Source organism: Triticum urartu, chromosome 5A (assembly GCF_056163025.1).
Source record: "Triticum urartu cultivar PI428250 chromosome 5A, HENAU_Tu73, whole genome shotgun sequence".
NCBI lineage: Eukaryota > Viridiplantae > Streptophyta > Magnoliopsida > Poales > Poaceae > Triticum > Triticum urartu.
In genome coordinates this window covers 453,636,161-453,656,642 of record NC_141877.1, presented here as the reverse complement: position 1 = coordinate 453,656,642, position 20,482 = coordinate 453,636,161, and the positions used below count along the sequence as shown (strand labels likewise).

The 20,482-nt window shown below is 43.4% G+C and overlaps 2 protein-coding genes across 5 annotated transcripts; one reads left to right on the top strand and one right to left on the bottom strand.

The window, feature by feature from the left end:
* Positions 1–3,261: 3,261 nt before the first annotated feature.
* On the bottom strand, positions 3,262–19,772 carry LOC125509639 (uncharacterized). Of its 4 annotated transcripts, XR_015604886.1 has the most exons (9): positions 19,596–19,772; positions 19,389–19,511; positions 18,040–18,143; positions 16,422–16,476; positions 15,946–16,350; positions 15,243–15,511; positions 15,017–15,120; positions 5,175–5,256; positions 3,262–3,513 (listed from the first exon to the last, which is right to left on the bottom strand). XR_015604886.1 is itself a non-coding variant. In XM_048674655.2 (5 exons), the coding sequence occupies exons 2-5, from the start codon at positions 19,433–19,435 to the stop codon at positions 16,137–16,139; spliced, it is 420 nt and encodes a 139-aa protein (XP_048530612.1). In that variant the 5' UTR covers positions 19,436–19,511; positions 19,596–19,772; the 3' UTR covers positions 15,765–16,136. The 4 variants fall into 4 exon arrangements, 2 of the variants coding, with proteins under 2 accessions (XP_048530612.1, XP_087382518.1); XR_015604887.1 differs by lacking the exons at positions 3,262–3,513; positions 5,175–5,256 and adding an exon at positions 6,925–10,538; XM_048674655.2 differs by lacking the exons at positions 3,262–3,513; positions 5,175–5,256; positions 15,017–15,120; positions 15,243–15,511 and having other exon boundaries at positions 15,765–16,350.
* LOC125509638 (uncharacterized) lies at positions 13,422–14,490 on the top strand. Its single transcript, XM_048674654.2, has one exon. The coding sequence runs from the start codon at positions 13,755–13,757 to the stop codon at positions 14,343–14,345; it is 591 nt and encodes a 196-aa protein (XP_048530611.1). The 5' UTR covers positions 13,422–13,754; the 3' UTR covers positions 14,346–14,490.
* Positions 19,773–20,482: the final 710 nt, after the last annotated feature.

The following is a 20,482-nucleotide window of genomic DNA, read 5'->3' as shown; positions in this document are numbered from 1 at the left end:
AGACTTCGACACCCTAAAGAATTTGAATGTATTTTTCAATTTCTATACGTATGTTTTCTTGTAAGGGCTTGTGTGCCTTTGATCTTTTACATAAAAAAAGATGATACAGCCACAAAAGAGTTTGGCTTCCGTGCGTTCCAAGTTTTCTGCTGATAAATATATGATGACTCTACCGTATAGTGCTAGCTACTATCGCATAATTGTTTCTAAAAAAACTATCGCATAATTCCAACGATAGACATTTGCCATGGGAAGATACCGCCATATTGGCAACAAGCTAGTACTCGACCTAGGAGGAGGAAATGCATGGGCATTTGTCGACAAATTTTGAAGGATTTGAGTGCATGAGGTGCGTGCCAAATTTTAAAGCATTTGAACATCCGAGTAGCTCTCAGAAAAAAAAATAAAACCAGGGCTGAACAGTGCACAAACAATAAACTTTTTCAAAGACCCCAAAGTTGTCTTTTTTTACTAAGAACTATCTGACATCCAAATACTCTGAAATTTATCACAAACATGACGCACTCAGCCATCTTTCTCCACATAGAAATTCAGACTTTTTAAATCTTATTTAGTATTTTTAACGATTTATTTGTTCACTCTCGGGCTCTTCTGAGCCCAGGAGCCAAAACACCCCGTGCAATCATATATCTCTTTTATTGTTTCTTTGTCATGTAGCAAGAAGGTGCGGCTACAAAAGATTTTGTCCATCGTGTGTCCCAAGTTTTCTGACTATAAATAGAATAAAAATGATTTGTAAAGTTCACCTGCTAAGTTGTTGACTCTACCGTATAATGCTAACTACTACTCCCTTCATCCGAAAAAGCTTGTCCTAAGCTTGTCTCTCAAATAGACGTATATAGCATTAACTTGATGCTATATACATTCATTTGAGGGGCAAGTTTTTTTGGACGGAAGGAGTATCACATAATTCCAACCGTAGATACCCATGATGTTTGCAACAAGCTACTACTCCCTCCGTTCACAAATATAAAATGTTTTGGATATTTCAATATAGACTACATAAGAGCTGAAATGAAGTGAGCAAACGCAGCAAAATGTGTCTATATACACCTGATTCAGAAACAACATCTTATATTGGTGAACGGAGGGAGTAGTAGCTAGGAGGAGGAAAGCTATGGGCATTTGTCACATTTCGACACATGTCCCTCTTCCCACGCAAACGGCGAAACTGAGATCAAGCCATGGTGTTTTACATGGGGCCATCATCAGGCGCCTTTGATTCCTCGCCTAGTGTTGTAATATTGCCCTGGCACTACTTTGCTAGTGTTGGGCAGGCACTTTGTTTTACTTTCGTGTCACACCCTCGTATGCCTCCGAACACAACAAAAAATAGGAGTAGATCAGGCCAGCATAAAACAACTCGGTGTAGGGCTGCAGGCCGTGCAGCCCGCCAAAAGCTCACCCAAACCACGCACCCAAAACGGGAAACGCATATGATAACCGGAACCACCGGAGAAGAAAGGATACCAGCATTGCGGGCGACGGAAGAAGAGGCGTCTCGGGGTCGAGACGTGGCTCGTTGCGCGACACCTGAGAAGCACGCACCATCGTCACGCGCGCGGCGAGATGCGGGGCCGTGCGTCAGCCCGACGGCGACCCCCGCCCACGGCTGTTCCCCGTGCCGTCCCGTGTCGCCGCCGCATAGGCCCGTGCCTCCCCGGCCCCGCCCGCCGGCGACCCGGCCGTCGATTTTCGCCTTAGTTGCGTCGACGCCATGGAGCTTAATTAGCTCGACGGCGACGGGGGCTAGTGTTAGCTTAATATAATCGCGACGTGACGTGTGCAGTAGTAGTAGCAGCACCCCTGATCATTGATCAGTGCTGCTAATGGCCTTCGTTATCCGGCCTCCATCATATATCCACATCGAGCGCTGCGCTGGTGCGCTGACGAACTTAGTTTGGTTTCGCCGAGCAAACTACCGCAAAGCGGGTACGTACGTACGCAGACTTTTGCGTGCGTGCCAAAGCTCGTTTGCGTCACCACGGGCGACCAACTTGCACGCCTTTGTTTTTTCTATTACGTGCATCAGAGGCTTTTGTTATTCTTAATGCCAATTTGATAGTGCGTCAAAGTTAACTGTCAGATTTAGCCGAACATTCTCGAAGATTTGGAGATCTACTAGCTAGCTTAGCTTAGTGCGCCCACCTTTGTGTTGTGCTGCTACAGCTTAGAGGGATTGGGCATTATTGGAGTTAACTGAGATGCGTATAGTTAAGGAAGAGCATGGTCAGGGCTTATCCATATCGGCCCAATCAGGGAAGAGGGTTCTTTTGCGGAAAATGTGCATGCATGTACATCTTAAACTGGTAAATTATTAAGCTGGTGTTTGCTTTATACCAAGAGTGGTGGTTGTGCACCCGCAAGATGCAACGTATCTCAAAAGGTGGGATGTTTAAACAGGGTTTTAATTCATTCGGGAGAAAATTCGACTTGCGTACCTCTCAAGATGTTACTACTGTCGACATGGCTGGTATGAAACCTCTGTCGCGACTATGGAAATGCGCCAGAGTCTAGTAGATTTTCCTTGGCAATCAAGAATGTAAAGTGCACTCCGGTAGCTCCAAATACAACAATCAACTCTTTTTTTAGAAGATCGCTTATACCCTCTCACGAACCTGATGAATCGATCTCGGCTTAGGCATGTCCTTGATTTGGCTCATGCAGACAAACATATGGTTCAACAAGCAAGTTTGGAGGCTAAGCAAGCTTGGCATGAATGTTTCCTTCTCAATTACACTATCTTGGATACCAAGATTCGAGGAGTTAAGATAAATATGCTTGACCAGCTAGTCAAGTAAAGTCTATCTATAAAGCTCTCAAAGCTAGACAAGTTGTTTGTCCTTTAAAAGATATTTGGTGTGTTAAAATTTCCCTAAAGGTTAAAGAATTTCTATGGTTAGCTAGTAAAAATAGTGTGCTGACAAAAGATGTACGTACTTATTCATAAAGGTTGGCGGTGTGAGGCTAAATGTATGTTTATTAGCATAAATGAAAGTTTAGATCACCTGTTTTTCACTTGTCATGTGACTAGCTATACTTGGAATTAATGTGATAAAATGTGCTTTTGGACAGCGTGAAACTCCAAACTCACTTAGTAACATTGCTAGTTGGTCAATGATTTTTCTGATAATATTGCATGAGTAATTGCTAGTGGTATATCGGCAATTCTCTGGGTGTTGTGGAAAACCAGGAATAAGGCATGTTTTAATGGTGTTATTCCTTTTTTTAAGAGAGCACCCTCTCTGATTTCCATTAACAGAAACCACAATGTCTTGATTACAGCTACTCAAAAGAAAAAACAACAACAAAGAACAACAAACGAAGAGATAAACATCTTCAGATTGGCGCCCTGTAGAAAGCCTTGGAGATCAGCCGCCATGATCCTGCCAGCTCCAGCTCACCACCCATGCGCCGCTTTGAAGACTTCTCCTGCTACCTGTTCAACCTGCCTCACGTCCGCCGTTATTCGCCTTATTTTTCTTGGTTTGTCTGCAAGATATTCCATTCATGTAACCATTTTAGAATCATATTCACTGGAACACAGGGATCAGTGACCCTGTTGTTATAAAAACGACCCTATTTCTAAACTTCCATAAAGTCCAAAAGATAGTAGAGATCCAACCACCACTAAATCTATATCATTCTTATTGTTTTTTTCACCCAAGAATTGAACAAATCATGAACAGTGGCAGGTATATCAAACATGTCAAAAACACATTTCATAATGTTCCATAACAATTGTGCAACAGAACAATGGAAAAACAGGTGATTAACAGTTTCTTCTCTCCCACAAAAAGAACACTTACTATCACCAATCCACCCCCTATGCGACAAATTATCTTTGGTAAGAATGCAATTTCTTAGAGCCAGCCAAATAAAAACTTTGACTCGTGGAGGCATTTGAACTTTCCACAAAAAAATATGTGTTTATTTAGAGCCAGTTTGAATCATAAATCTATAATAAGGTTTCTCCATGTACACCCCATTGCCGATCAAAGCCCACTTAATCACATATTTTTATTCATTCAAAACCACAGAAGCACAAACTTCTTTAATGTGATCCCATGGCTCCAATAACTCACCATACAATGTTCTTCTAAAACTAACATTATCCAAACCTTTACCAAACATCTCCGCTACACATTTGTTTTTATCAAAACAAACATTATTCAGACTAGGAAAACTGTCTTTAAGAGATTTTGGTCCAACCCACCAATCCTCTCAAAATCTAACATTTTCCCCACATCCAACTATAAATTTGCACAAAGAGAAGAAATGTTGTTTTGTGTTTGAAAATATCTGACCATAACTGAGAATCACCCTACTTAGGTTTGATTCTATTTAGACATGCATTTTTCTTGCATTTCTTCAGAATTAAGCTTTTCCAAAGACCCTCAGTATTATATAACTTTCACCACCACTTGCACAACAAAGCTTTATTCATTAAAGCTAAACTTTTTATACCTAATCCCCCCATGTCTTTTGGTCTGCACATCTCAAACAATTTAATCAAATGATATTTTTTTTCTTATTCAATTTTTCCTACCACAACAATCTAGTCCTAAAGAAATCCATTCTCTTGTTAACCCCTGCAGGCAGCCCATAAAAGGACATCAAAAATAGGGAATGCTAGTCAATGAAGACTGAATCAGAGTGATTCGGCCTGCACTAGCCATCAGCCTCCCGACGTTATTCCTTTAGATCATACTGGTATAGTTATCCTGAGCTCATTAGCTTATGTACTGGTCTGGACTGGAGAGACCAAAGGAACAAAAGTGTTGTCGCAACGCGGCAAACTTACTGGTGGCGCGTGATTTCTTTAACATGAGGAAAGGATGGGTACATATACATGTGTGGTGTTTCCTGTAGCTGGTTTATGTGTGCGAAGAGCACAATTTCCCAGTGATGTTTCTCGTGGACTCTGGCTGGGAACATCTGCTACTTCGCTCCCCCAAAAAACCAGCCAGTCAAGTAGGTTTGTTAATCACGAAATCAAGCAATAATCTTGTGATACAAGATTGCTTGTGAAGTACTCCCTTCGTTCCAAAATAGATGACCCAACTTTATACTAACTTAGTACAAAGTTGGGTCATCTATTTTGGAACGAAGGGAGTAAGATATTAGATGCATAGAGACATGTATACAAATACCCCAAGTGTCGAGGAGCTTTAGAGTTTCTCTCCCCAAATTTGGTGTTCGTCGTCCTGATGTTTGTTGTTCTGGTGTCAATGTCTGCACAATGAGTTCATAGATGGTCAAACCTAGTAATGTCAATTCGATGTTTTAGATACAAATACTTTTTATTTATAGATTGTCAAACTCAAAAATGTCTAACTGATAAAAGAGCGAGAATTAACTATCGGTTTGATAGGTGGTGTGCCATTTGTACTCCTAGCACACCAACATGAAATGATGTTCCCGCCGTGATATCTTTGTTAATTCAAAAGATTAGAGTCTTTGATCATCAACATACTTTGTGCGAACCCATGTGCAGGTGTATGTGTGCGACGATATAATATGAGACCATAATACAGGACCGTCTCTACGTGAGTCTGAAAAATTTATTTTGGATAAAACGATTTTTGGGGTATTAATTTAAAATCCAACTGTCGTCTTTCTTTCTTCTTCCTCCAACTGTTTCTTTTCTCACGAAACTGACTTATCCAAATTCTAAATTCAGTCAACTTATAGATGTTGTCATGTACTCCCTCTGTCCGGAAATACTTGTCGAAGAGATGAATACAAATAGATGTATCTAGAACTAAAATATATATAGATACATCCATTTCCAGGACAAGTATTTCGGGACGGAGGAAGTAATAAAATTAGCACTCGTGTTCGAAAAACTGCATTTCAAATCATGGAGGATCTGAGCACGCGTGCGTGATTCAACAAATAAAGGAAAATGCCGTTTACTATTCGCGCCGGGTCTGCCCGGTGGAAAGGCAGGCAACGAGCCAAACGGAAGTGACCGGCCGCCTCGCGTCGCCACTGGCCGGGTGCTCGGGTGGATGAGTGGGCGCGCGAGGCGCAGATATTTGCGCGCGCGCCGCGACGTTACGCGCCGTGGTTGGCCGACGACGCCGCGACGCGGGGTGCGTGGGGCTAGCTCCTTGTCTTGTCTCCCCGGTCTCCGGTGCCTCGCCCTCCCCCTCCTTCGCGCTCCTCCTCCTCGCCGTGGCCGGCAGCGGGGCTCCGTTACGCGACCCCGGCATCCGCCGGACGCGACGCCCCGTCCTCTCACACTTCATTCCGGCGCGTCCTCGCCCGCACTAGCGCCCATGCCAGGCGTGTGCCCTCGGCTGGTGACCACCGGACGGGACGCGCCGGACGTGACCTGCGTGCCACGAGTACATGCGTGGACATATTCCCTCCGATCGTGCGTGCGCCAGTGCCACGGCCACGAACTTTCCTGGCCCCACGACCTGGAATTGGATGACGGACGCACCGGCGCCGGCGCCGGTGCTCGCGCGCACGATGCCGTACGGCGACTCTGGCTGCGCATGTCCTGTCTGAATTAAGTACGCACCATCTTTTCTTCCCCTCCTCTCTCGCTCGGAGCTGAAATGTGCACTATCTAGACATGATTAGAGGAGTATTATTCGAGTGTGTTATTATAATAATAGAGATACATGGACGGAGCTGCACCACACAAAAAAAGACGGACCGGCTCGCCACGATTGCTTGCTCCTGTGATTTGACCACCCTCTTAATTCGCTTTGCATCATATCCTGCTCAGTTTAGGTCATGCTACTAGATCACGCCGCTGTTTTTTGCACACTATTTTCCTTTTTTTTCCCCCTGATCAAAAATAGTCCAGCGTGCACGCACGCACGCACGCACGCATGTGGACTGAACATGTGGCTGATTAGTTTTGGCCTTGGTGCATCGGATGGAGAATATTATACACCGGCACGCACGAGCTTATCCTAGCCTTAAATAGTTAAAAAAAAAAGCAGCCGCCAGGGCACTATTTCTTGTGCCTATGAGCAGCCAAGAACACGCGTGTGCTTCCAACTCGGATTAGTGATGTATCGCCACGTTTTCAACGGGTGCCTGTAATGTTGTGGTTCATGTTCAGGCATTTTTAGAACGAATGAAAGCACAGAAAGTAGCTGTACCCCCAAACTCCATTTTCGTAATGAAAATGAGGGCCGTGTGGCCCCTTTGCTCGAAAAAAATTTAGAGCGAATGAAAGCACAGAAAGTCCGAAAATATCATGAACAAAAAAACTTTTTCCAAGCGATCAATTACACGAACAGGATTTTTTTTCTTTTCTTAAGCGATCAATATCGTGAGCAGGAAACTTTTTCTTATCATATCCCCAAAGGGAGAAAACAAAAGCGGACCTTTTTTTTACAAGAATGAAAGCACAAGGGACCGGCCTAGCTTGTGCACCACACTATTTTGTTTTTCGTCCTGATCATAACAGTCCAGCGGCCGATCCGTCTTCTATGTAATCAACTGTTATCTGGTCCTGCGTCCGTGCACGAAGCAGTGCTGTAATTAAATCCGCACCGCAGACAGCGACACATGCATGCATGCATGTGGATTGAACATGTACTTCTACCCTTAACCAGTGAAAAGAATGCATTCAGCCGCCAGGGAACTGTTTCTAGTGTCTATATATGAGCAGCCAAGAACACGCATGCATGCATTTGGATAGAACACACTGGGATTTTTTCTATTTTTGACAATCAGAACGTACTGTGATTTAATTTAGCAAAGGGCATGCACGAGCTAATTCTAGCTTTAATTAGTGCATCTGATGGAGAATATTATACACGGGCATGAGCTAGTCCTAGCCTTAGTTAGTGAAGCGAATGCAGCCGCCAGGGCACTCACTATTTCTAGTGTCTATGATCAGCCAAGAACATTGTTTAGTCCGGAGCAGAGGAGGGTTTTGCCGCGTTTTCAACGGGTGTCTGCGGGGTTAAGAAACCCAGCCCTCTAGCTCACGCCTCCACTTTATGAGATCAACTTCGTGAACAGAAAACTTTATTTCTTTCCAATCGATCGGTTTCGTGAAAAGGATGCCTTTTTCAATCAAAGGGAAGAACGAGCGAAAGCAGACATATATAGGAGACCGGCCGTATGATGCAGCGTTTTCAACCTGGCCAGCCCTAACAGTGGCGGGCAAAGGCAGCCAATGGAACCAACCGCAAATGTGGCAACACGAGTGCTTACCGCGACCCGATCGGCATCTCGCCCGGCATATCGTCGTCTGCCTGATGGGGAGCCCTCTTTTCCTTCCCTTCACTCATGGCCTCTGCAGCTTTGCCTTGAAGTAGACCGCGCCGTCTGTCGGCCTCCTCCAAGAACGAAATTGCACAAATACACAAATATTTGAAGCTGAGGTAACGACAACCCTCGACTCTAGGGATAGTCACTAACGGAAACATAAGTTGCTCTGATTAGTCACTTGATGAGAAGTATGACATGCGGGTCCCTTGCGTTAAGCTCTTTGGGAAATTTGAAATCTTCAAAAATTTATAAAAAGAACTGATTATTTTAAAACAATTCAAAAAAAATCCGAAAATTAAAAAAAACATGAAATACATTCCAGTAATTCAATCCATCTTTAGTGATCAATCTGAAAGATTTTCAGCCTATTTTCTTTAACATTTTAAATTCTGGGCAATGTTTGCAAGTCAACTCATACATGCACGGGTTGTAAAAAAATGATGGAATTTTAAGACCGCTAGAAAAAATAGACTAATCAAACATGGACTAAACTACAAGACTTTTTCAAATTTTTTTATGAAAATTCTAAAAAATCAGATTTCATGAAACTTTGAAAAAAAAATCATATTTCTCATTAAGTGACTTATTAGATCAATATGCTGTTTTTTTCTTGATGGTTAGTTAGAGCTTAATTTTTTGTTAAAAATCCCCTAGAGTTGTGGTTATTTGTTACCTCGGCCCCAACAGTTGTGTATTTGTGCAATTTCCTCTATTTTTTGTAGAGGAAGTCATGATGGCAGTTTTTATTCATTTGGTGGCTTTCACGAGGCATGACTTGTGATAGAGGCCTCTTTGTCGGTGGGCAAGGGCGGCGGTGGTTGGTGGGCTTGTCGGCACTAGTGCAGGTTGATGTGTGCCCGTGGTTATGTCGGAGGCTTGGGTGAAGACCATATCTTGACTTGGTGTCGTGACCAGTGATGACGGCAACTACAATCGTCATTCACCTTCCTGAAGTCATCGCTACACTGTTGTCGCACCCCTACCGCGTGTATCCGGTCACACTGCAGCTTCGAGGGGGGCTCTTGATCTTGTTTGATCGAACGATGACGGCGCTTTGGTGCCGTTTTCCCCTTGGGGTCTTCGTCTTTGGAGTTGGGCATTAGTGGGCGGGACCTGTGAAAGGTGACGGTGTTTGCGTCTAGGCTTATGTGGCAATGATGATGGGGGGAGTGTTTTCGGAGACACGGCTATAGTTGAGGTAGTCGGCTCTTCTCCGACGTGTCCGTGTGATCGCCTTAGCTTGTTTGTTGCTACGAAGTCAAAAATGCAGTGGCGGGGTCCCAATGACGTGCGATGACGGGTTCATGGGCAGCATGTGGTCCGTTGGGTGATCTTCCACATCGCCAATGGTGCCTAGTTCTCCTTCATAGTTCTCCGTCAAAGTCAGAGTTAGCAGTCTAGTTGTGGATGACTGAGTTCTGACGCGGATCTTCATATAGCTCCACACTCTCTCTATAGTGTGTGTTGGGTCGACGATCGCCTATGCGAAGTCGGAGTCATTTGCCCAAGGTTTAAGGATGGGCCTGCTGGGGGAGGAGTGATGACGATGTCACATGCGTATTGTCTCAAAATATGATTCATTGTGTTTGATTATTGTATAATTATATTTTCAATTAAATATAAATAACATATTATAATAGAAATTCTCATGCATGTTTGCATGTTGAGGTGAACCTTTTTCGGGTGAGGCTCACATGCAGAGCTTCCATCAGGAATTATTGTGCAGGGTCAGTAAATGGATGACATGTGTCCTCGCGGGTCAACACCTCACCATTTAGGTTAGATTTTTATCATGGGAGAGGAGAAGATGCACGGCCGAATTTTCTTTCTTTCTTTCTTGGAGTTGACTCGCACAAAAATGCCAGGCCCAAAAATGTGGCGGCAACTAATGGGTGTCCCACAATCAGAAAGTGATGCTACATTATTGTACCTACCACAATTCTTTCTCTGCACCACTTTTGCAAGTGCAGGCGCAGTTCATCTGCATTTCACGGCTCGTTCGTTTGCAGGGTCCAATCGGGATGACATGAGCGTTATCCATCCACCCCCCAGACACGGGACGGCATCCGGTTCTCCGGCTGCTCGATTGGAATCCCGTTTCTCCGGGGCTTCCCAGATATGCTAAGGCCAGACGGGACCTATATCTGGCAAGCAAAACCACATACAACGACCGAGCCAGGTGACCCGGCAGGCGATCCTGTCTCACACTCACCCTCGGCGCGCATATATTCTTGTTTCACCGCCTCGTGTTGGGTCAAGACTTGACGTTGCTGCATTGCATGGAAGTTGTGAGAATTGGCGTACGTGTTTACGGGTGGTTGCAGAGAAGAAGCGGACAAAGCAGAGCAGGCATAAGGCTGCAACCAGCCAACCAGGCAAAAAGCAAAAAAAAAAAAAAACCAGAAGCATGCACAGAAGCATTTTAACAACTGGCAAAGTGGCTCCTCTATTTTATTTTATTTTAATTCAATTTCCTAGTAGGCAACTAGAGCCAAATTGCTTGGAACCTTCTCTGTTCTTTCGCCAGGAACGCTCAAAACCAAGGCTTACTACGTGTCGCTGCATCGCCATTGTGTTGTGCTGGTGCAAAAATGGTCCCTGCTTTCTCATTCTAGATAGGCAAGCTCATATTTTAATTACTCCGTTAACCCACCTTTTGAACCATATGATGGCCGTTGGCTCCAGATCCTTATCTCAGTTTTGAGGCTTTGATGCTCCGTTTCTTCTTTATTTATACTAATAACTAGCACCACGAAACGAACTTAGCCACTGTTCGGGCTCGCAAAAGCCAGATCCTTGTTTATTTATTTACCGAAAATTTACGAAAAGCCAGATCTTTGAGCCGCATAACTAAAACGTACGCGCGCACGCAGGCGGAGATACACAAGAAATCATAAAGGAAAAGAAACAAAAGAAAGGCGAAAACGACGCATTCGGCAAGCGCATCCCGGGGATGCGAGTGCACAAACCGCTTTACGTATTATTCGTGGCGATCGATGGTGCGTGGTTAAGTGTCGTACTACTAGCAGCAGCACTAGTGGCCCTCCCTCTCGATCCATGAACGGAGTGCTGTGCTGCGGCCAGGGCCGGGCTGCCACTCGATCTGCCAGGAACGGGAGCCCAACGGCTGTCCGCCTGCCTCCATCGGCGTCGCCTCAATCATCCAAACTCCTCTGCTTTCTACAAAGCGATCGCCGGGTTCCGTTCGTTCGTATGGCGTCACCTTTCCGACCACCCAAAGCCGGTCGATGAGATGCTGCTGCCACAAATCTAGAGCAACAGTGTTTCCGGGTCTGTGGACAACGCAGAGATAGAGATGCGTGCCATTTGCTTTGGGTACATGCCCGGCTGCATGGCATGGGTATCTGAAACCTGGGTCTGGTTGTAGTACTAACGAATACTCCCTCCGCATCTAAATATAATTTTTTTCTAGAGATTTTAATATGGAGTACATACGGATGTATATAAACATATTTTTGAGTGCGGATTCACTCATTTTGCTCCGTATGTAGTCTGTATTAAAATCTCTAAAAAGACTTATATTTAGGAACAACTCCCTCCGCAAACTAATATAAGATTTTTTAGATCACCATATGTGCGTAAACTTGTTAGATAGTACATGATATTTCATATTTGAAAGTTGAAACAAATTTTGGTTGTACCATCAAATGTAATATAATACTAATATAATATAGTACTCCTTCTGTAAAGAAATATAAGAGCATTTGTTTACGGAGGGAGTACATGTCTAGAGTTGAATCATTTGACAATGATTTTGCTATTTTTCCATGCCGACCGAGAAATAACTATTTCTGAGTTACCCCGAGAACCAAGTGCAAAAGGAAGAGAAGATATTGATCAGACTTTTCCAAGTCGACGGAGCCATAATAATTTTCTTTTGAAAACCCCCATGAGTCTATTTTCTTGATTTGGTTGCCATGTCATTATTATTTTCATTTTATTTCTCTGCTTTTCCCGGGATTTGTTGTTAGTTGTCAAATAAAGGTGTGATGGAGGCATCTTCCCCTGTTTAACTTGATTTTCTATGTGTTTTAGTTGTCAACTAAAGGTTTTGTGGGGCCACATTCCCTGTACCAATCTTTTATTCCCAAAAAACTAAAGACAAACAGTGCTGAAAGGCGTGTATGATATGCATCTCATCCACCATGTTGCTAGTTTATGTCAATGGATTTGGAAAATCCCTTTATAATCGATTTGGTACCTCAAGAGTTATTGGAATAAAGCGTGTCTACATAGACTAGATGTAGATACTAATAGGACCATGATACAAGTAAATTGTGTTAGTATTCAGTACTACCTAACTCAATCCCTTCAGATAAAGACAGGGAATTTCAGCTAACATCATGCACGCCTTATGCTCCACAGGGAGAGGGATTGTGCCTAACCCTTCCCTGTCTAAATAAGCCCTAAAATGCTGTCGCGTCCCTCCTGAATATACCCAAGGTATATGGCAAATCCGATCAAGATCTAGCTTTAGTTTTTCTTTTGGAAATCAGATGCAGGAGATAATAATATACCAAACCACCATGCATGCGTCCTTGCTCGTAGGCTCGACACCATGCTAGTGATCCAAAGTTGGGTTTACTAATCAAAGGACCTGGGATTCCCGAACAAACTCATAGGTGTCGAACTTGCAAGGCCCGAAACATTGTATAACGCTAATCTAATGGCCGAGCGCGAGTTGATCTACTTCACTGGCTCTCTAGTGGCCTAACTATTTCTGTTCGGTTATTCCCACAGTGGCTACACGTCCTGGTGTCCATCATCATCCATCAAGCAGATGTCTTGTCCCTGTGGTGGATCTCATGCCACTCTAACTGGGCGCAAGAGTTTAGTTCTGTCTCTAAGCTAAACTAATGCGGGTGACGAGAAAAGCTAGAGGCCGACCGGGCATCTAGTTGGGCCACTGATTGATGAAAAAAATTAAAGCAGGGTTTGGCGTGGATTAACTGGAATAATTAAAAATGATAATTGCGGTAGACAAGACTACTCAGGCAAGTCAAGTCATGGAATGTGCAAGCATGAGTAAATTAAACCGCAATGTTCTCTTCGGAAAGCAAAGGTTAATTGATGGAGGATTTAAATATAAGGGGCATAGTATTGTTTTGGATATAGTTGGCCCCGAAAGGAGAAAGGTGGTGGTAGTGTGTGTGCGCCTCATGGCCATGTACCAAATCGACAAGACGAAAGCCGCGAAACTCTAGAAAAAACAATGGAGAAAGAAGATGGCTTCTCCCTCTGGACTGAGGCAAACTGGCAAAGCAGGCAGAGCCGCCTTGGCTGCCAGGCTATAAAAGGAAGGCCCTCGCACCAACCCGGCCATTGCCTCCTCCGCTCACCCAGAGCTAGTTAAGCAGCAAGCAAGCCCGTCGAGAAGCGAAACCGAGCCACGATCATCGATCTGCTTTCTGGCTCCTGAGCCCAGCTCTCTCCACTCCCCATCGATCTCCACCGATCAAGCGACCATGCTGCACCATTACCACCATGGCGAAGTGGCCAGCCTGCACTGCCTCTCGCCCCCGAACCCGCCGTTCCACACCCACTACCACCACCCCGGCATGATCGCCGCCAGCATGACGCCCCCTCCGCCCTTCCACTTCTCACCGGCAGCCTACGAGTATGAGGACGAGCCTATGCTGCAGGAAGCGCTGGCTGCCATCGGCAATAACAGCCCGCCCGGCTCCGGCGGGGCTGGTGATGACATCCATGGCCAGACGCTGGCTTCGGCGGCGGAGGAAGAGCGGAGGCGGCGGAGGATGGTGTCCAACCGCGAGTCAGCGAGGCGGTCGCGCATGCGCAAGCAGCGGCAGCTCAGCGAGCTGTGGGCACGGGTGGCCCACCTCCGCGGCGCCAACCGCCGCCTCCTCGACGAGCTCAACCGCGCAATGAGGAGCTGCGGCGACGTCCGCCGCGACAACGACCGGCTCAGCGCCGAGAAGGCCGAGCTGGAGGCCAGGCTCGAGCAGCTCATGCAGCAAGCACAACAGAGCAACAACGCCTCCTCAGAGCCATGCGAGAAAAACACCACTGCTGCTGCTGCTGCCGCTGCTGAATAAACCATTCTTATCTTCTCAATTTAACTACCAGGGTCGTTAATTATTACTGTAGTATACTCAAATAAGGCGTGCGTTGAGGGGTTTGATCGGCTTAATCGTTTCTTAATTTTATTAAGATTGGGGTAATGATACATACCCTTAGCTACGTACTACTACTGCCCATTACTGTCATCTTTTTTGGCAAGGTGCAAGTGGCTAGATGAATATGGATTGGGTGTTACTGACGAGTTGCCATCAGTGGACAAATTATAGTGCAACATGATCATACGGATGATGAAACAAGAAACCGCTCGAAACCAGTGTGTAATGAGAAACCATACAATACCATTGGTTTCTTCTTCCAAAGAAAAAAAAAGCTTTCCACTGATAATGATGTGGTGACTGACGAGTGGACTAATGGCCTGTACTTGCAACAAAGCTGTATTTCCATGAAAAACAGGGGACCAGATTGTTTGGATTAATTCATGTTATCTTGAGTTTTACCCCCCAAAAATTCAGTGACTGTGTGTCTGAGAGTTGAGACAAACCAGACCCTTGTTTTAACTTCAGCGGAAAAATCTATAAGCTAAATTATGAAATTGCTGAAATCTGAAACAAAGCTAAATTCCCCTAAAAAACAACGCTAAATGATCTCACACGCAAATAAGGAACTGATAATAAGGCTTACGTACCAAATCCAGTGAGCTCATGGAAGATTCAGATATCCCAAATCAGGGTATAAAACAGTTTTGCCATTATGCGCCCTTTCAGTAGCAAGTCTCGAAGATACAAAGTCCTAAACAAAAGTGTGCAGAGTCTTGAATCAAAAAACAAGAGTCAAATTTGTATGTACGTGCCAAGAGTTAATATGAAAATTATGCAGTAACATGGCAGAGAATATAGAACCAAAAACCATACCAAAATAAACAGGATTCAGGTGCATTGCAAAATCTGCAGTTTGCAAGCTGTCATCAAATCAAGTGTCCAAGCCTGCGTGAGCGTGTGAATACAAAATGGAAAGGCATGGACCAGTGCGAGGTGCTCACGTCACAGGGACCCTGCAAAAGTGACCTGAATTGCTTCAAAAAGCAAGAGCTTTGACACATAATATACTTACACGGGTTGGGTGGACAGCCGGGGACAAGCACAATATACTGTCTTTGCGGTGGTGATGATGGAGCTTTCATCTAACAGGACAAGAACAGGAAGGAACTGCATTACCTCAAAAAGCTGTTTAAATAGAGTTAACTTTCGGATGTTGCCTATGTATATCCAGTTCTGTCTATGGTTATGTAGATAAGAATAATTGCTAGCTCAGTGCACAGGTAAATCAGGGAAAGGAAAAGGCAAGTGTTCAAATTTAGACATAAACAAGAGATGAAGGGTGTTCGACGAAGAACCGAGATGACCAATAGTAAACATTACAGTGAAATGTGAATATCACCACCATCAGCATGCTTCCCATTTGGATGTCACAAAATTAAATTCAAAGTGCATAGTGCAATCATTGTTCGCAAGAAATGCTGCTGAAAAAAGATTCGATGAAATGAATCTAGCATCGCCTAACATGCAGGACAGGCTATTTTTAAAAGATAACTTGCATGCCTCAGGTAGCATATACCTTAAGACTTAAGGCAACAAATTGTTCACAACAGATGCTGCTGAAACTGGTCCAACGAAATGAATCAAGCATCGCCGACATACATCTGCTGGACAGATTTTTATTATATGATAACTTGCATGCTTCGGGTTGTTGCATGTCTTCAGGCTTGAGAAGAACATACAACAACCCACTAGCCTGCTGTTATCCCATCAGGTCTCCTTGGATGCCTGTCTCTTGCCAGGTGTTAGATTGTTTGCTGTTGCCAAAACACCTGCATTATTCTTTGGTGAAGCTTCAGCTACCAAAGATGGAGAATCGTTCTTGGCAGAGGAATCTGCTGCTGAAGATGGAGAATCCCTCCTCTCATGGCTCTTCTCTCGGAGAAAATTTACCGGGTTCGCGTACGAACTTGTACATGACCACCTACAAACGAAAAATGGAGATGAATGCTATATTCAAATTTGATATATTTACACAAAACACAGAAAACACACCTACTTGAACGGATGGTTTCGCCTTCAACAATAGTTTCTTCTTCAAAGATTTTTCCTATTAACACAACAAGGGTGAGGAACTGAACGTTGACATGGTCTAATAGCAAAAAGAAGGGACAAACTTATACTTAATAATAATCAGGAAATGTGAACATAATTATCAGTCATTTACACAAATTTGCAGACTAGCTGCTGTACCAGTGTTCACTACTGAGTTCTGAAAAAGGCAAATATGCAAATTGACCTAAAAGACCACCTCAGTAATGAGATGTCCCATTCCATAAAGTCACTTCTTTTATCCTCTTTTCCCCTGAGAATTCATTTAAGTAGGAGTCTGCTAGTGGACACTAGTAAAGTATATGGGAATTCAAAAAGGAAATGGCAGCTTATCAGAAAATGTGACCATAAAGTATGTAACTATTCTTAATAATTTTCATTAGTATGTTCCCATAACCATAGAACCGTAGTGCTTCAACATGTTGATTGAGTCACTTGTTAAACAAAAGGGTCAATTCACAAAGTGTAATCAATAACCATATACCATGACCATGACTCCTCAGTGCTAAATTGCTGACTAAGTAACATGGCCCCATACTAAGAAACAAATGGATCATTGTCAATATGGAGTGACAAACTAGGCATGAAAATCAAATATAGCATGTACTTGTGCATAAATAATTACAGTCAAAGTTCATACCATATATGCAAAATATCATGTGGGAGATATCATTCATTGGCAAAAAACATAGCCATGGACCCATGGCTCTTGACTTCTTGTTGAAACTTAGGGTTACTGGTAGTAAGTTAGCTAATTGAACAATTAAAATGTAACCTTTGGTAGAGATATTTCAAAATAACGGATCAGATTTTCAGTTATTGATATCTGGCTGACATGTTAATGAAAACGCGCAAGTTATTTCCTTATTACCAGGCAGCTAAACAACAAGACAGGCCATATTTTTTCATTTACAATATGAACCAAGTAACTCACTCGAAATCAGATGAGCTTAAATCAACCCTGCCTCTACATACTTGGAAGTTTTACATTAGAAAATAAATAAGTAGAAACATCATTATATTTTGAGAGCAACCATCAAGATACGACGCCTGATGCAGAGGTTGGGTGCTTATTGGTATGGAGCTCTGACCCCAAGGCTTGCGGAATTTAAAATTCTGGTAGATGTTGATTAGAAACCATGTTTTTATTGACACGATGAAACCTGAATGTTTTTCAATTCAACATGTACTACACAATGTCCCGTTGTCCACTTAATACAATGATATAACTGGATTTAGAAGGCGTAAAATTTGCAACAGAATTCTGCCCTTAACTTAATTGTGGAGCAGATAGCAACTAATATGTAGGATGTTTTTTGTCCTACCCACACTGAAGAAAACTTAAACAATACAACTATGAGGTTTAATTCCTTCTGCTTATTTCATCCATTTTTTTAAAGCAACTTGATACATTGTGAACAAATGGCAACTGCTAAAAGACCAGACGAAAAGAATGGCCTATCTGACATCAAAACAAGTTTAAAAAAGTACAGAATACTAGGTGATTAAATCTAAAAAGGTGAATCTATTTGATGCATGAAGACTTAGACTTCAGAAGTACCTCCGTCAAAAGCCTTATTAGAGAAGTATTTGGCCTTAATGCGAGCTGCAAGTTCAGCTTGGTATCTGTTTACCTTCTGTTCATGCTCCTCGATTTTCGACTTACTGCACATGAGAATGCAAAGCATGTATTCATGTTTCATGATATCTTACAGCAACAACGAGAAGAAGATAAATTCTGTAACAAATAAGTAACTGTGCTCTGTCAAGGATGGGCAAACATGTAGATGTTCAAAATTCATGATCAATTTGGCCCTGAGGTGATGTGGAAGTATCGATTTGTCTTTTTCGAAGCCCATGTGTATTTAGTTTGTCTAAGACTTTTAACGGTGCGAGATTCCCGATATAAAAGGTTCAAATATTTACGGCAAAGAAAATAGTAGATGGAATGGAGGTGGCATGTTCAGATTAATTAGGATATAAAGAAAGTACATGACTGTCTGAAACATAAGAACCAAAGCCTCCTTCATTCTGTCATTGTTTTGCCTTATTATTCTAGCCCTAGGTCTAGTAAAGTTATATGCCACTTCTTCTCCCAAAAAGAAGTAGTATGGCACTTCCACTCGCAAAAAAGAAGCGATATGCCATTTCAAATGATAGTAAACCATAACATCTGAGTGACTTGAAACTAAGTCCAGCACAGACCTACGGAATGGTATCTGCAAGCAAAAATACAGGCTGTCCTTTTTCAGAAGATAGATTCAACTTCACAACTACTCCCTCCGTTCCAAATTACTTGTCGCAGAAATAGATGTATCTAGAACTAAAATACATCTAGATACATCCATACCCGCGACAAGTAATTCGGAACGGAGGGAGTATATCAGTTGTGTTCAAAATAATCTGCGCTTACAATTTATTGTCAGGGAAACAATTTACCACGTTACTCTCTTTTTTTCTCTCTCTCGAAAACAAAGCTTGTGTCTCGATGCATTGATAGAATGAATATTAATTACAAGCCTAAGAGTAAGCCGAAACAACCGGCCATTCAAGACAAAACCGCGTCGAATGGCTGACAGACACTCGTTACAACTGACATCAAACGCAATTTTATCCTCATTCACCATGTTACTCCTACATATTCAAAATTTTAAAGATTAACTTCTCCAGCATGGGTTTTATGTACAATTGTTTATGTACATCTGAATTCTGAAGGATCAAAATTGAACAAAACATAAAGCGCATAGGCATGAAGTCGAAATGGTATCCTTCTTGTTCTCTAGAGAACTCCATATGCTGAAGTGGAAAAGGCAAATTTGGAGGAAAACCATAGAACTGAATGGTGCGCTCCTCCCGTTGTGCACAAAGAACATTGCCGCTTTCAGACATCAAAAGGCAAAATCGACTCACCCCACTGCATCCATTGCAGTTGCAGGTTCGGACTTGACACCGAGCATGGTTCCACAATGCACAGCCGAACGCCGCCGAGCCTCCTGGAAAGTCCGCCGCCACGCGAGCCCGCAAGAAACTGAACTGAACGCGTTGGAGAAAAATGAACACTCGGATTACCGCGAAACAGAACGCGAGCCAGTTAGGGTTCGTCACCAGCAAACCTACCGATCGACTCCACGCCAGTCCAGTGCAACGGGGGAGAAGAAGCCGACGGCGGGGCTGATGGGGAGAAATTTCTCTGGGGTGGCGAGCTTCGGCGGACGGGGGTGAGGGGAGCGCTGTCGCGGAGGGCAGGGAGGCGGACTGGAGGGTGGGGAAGGCCGAAGGGGAGCGAAGGAAAGTCCAAGAGTCAACTGGGAACTCGCTTGACTATAGCTGGCCAAATGGGCCATGCGAGCACGCTCGGCACGGCCTGCCATGGCGGGACCTCCTAATCGGCGCCTTCTGCGCCGGTTAGAGCTTCCGGCGCACACGCGCGTGGACATATGGGCCGGCCCATCGCGCGAGACACCATTAATTGTCTCGCGAAAAACACACAAAAATATGTGTTCCTACAAGGAGTCGAACTCGCGCCGCGCAACTAGAAACTGACGGAGTGTTTGGCTAACCACCACACCTGCTGAGCAGTTGTGATCCATAACAACGCGAAAACTTTAAGAACCATTTTATACGCGCTATTTATTAGATTTTTGAGTTATTTGATTTTTTTTGAAAAAATTACATTTTTTTAATGAAAAAGGGTTCATCAAGTTTCGAAAAAGTTCATGAATTTTTAAGTGAATTTAAAAAACAGTTCATCAAGTTTGAAAAGAGTTCATCAATTTTAGAAAAAGTTCATCGATTTTAAAAGAAGTTCATCAATTTTGAAAAAGAAAGTTCATCGGTTTTGAAAAAGAGTTCGTCGATTTTGAAAAAGGTTCATCGATTTTGAAAAAGACTTCATCGATTTTGAAAATGTTCATCAATTTTGAAAAGAGTTCATCGGCTTTAAAAAAAGTTCATCAATTTTGAAAAAAGTTCATCGGTTTTGAAAAAAAGTTCGTCGATTTTGA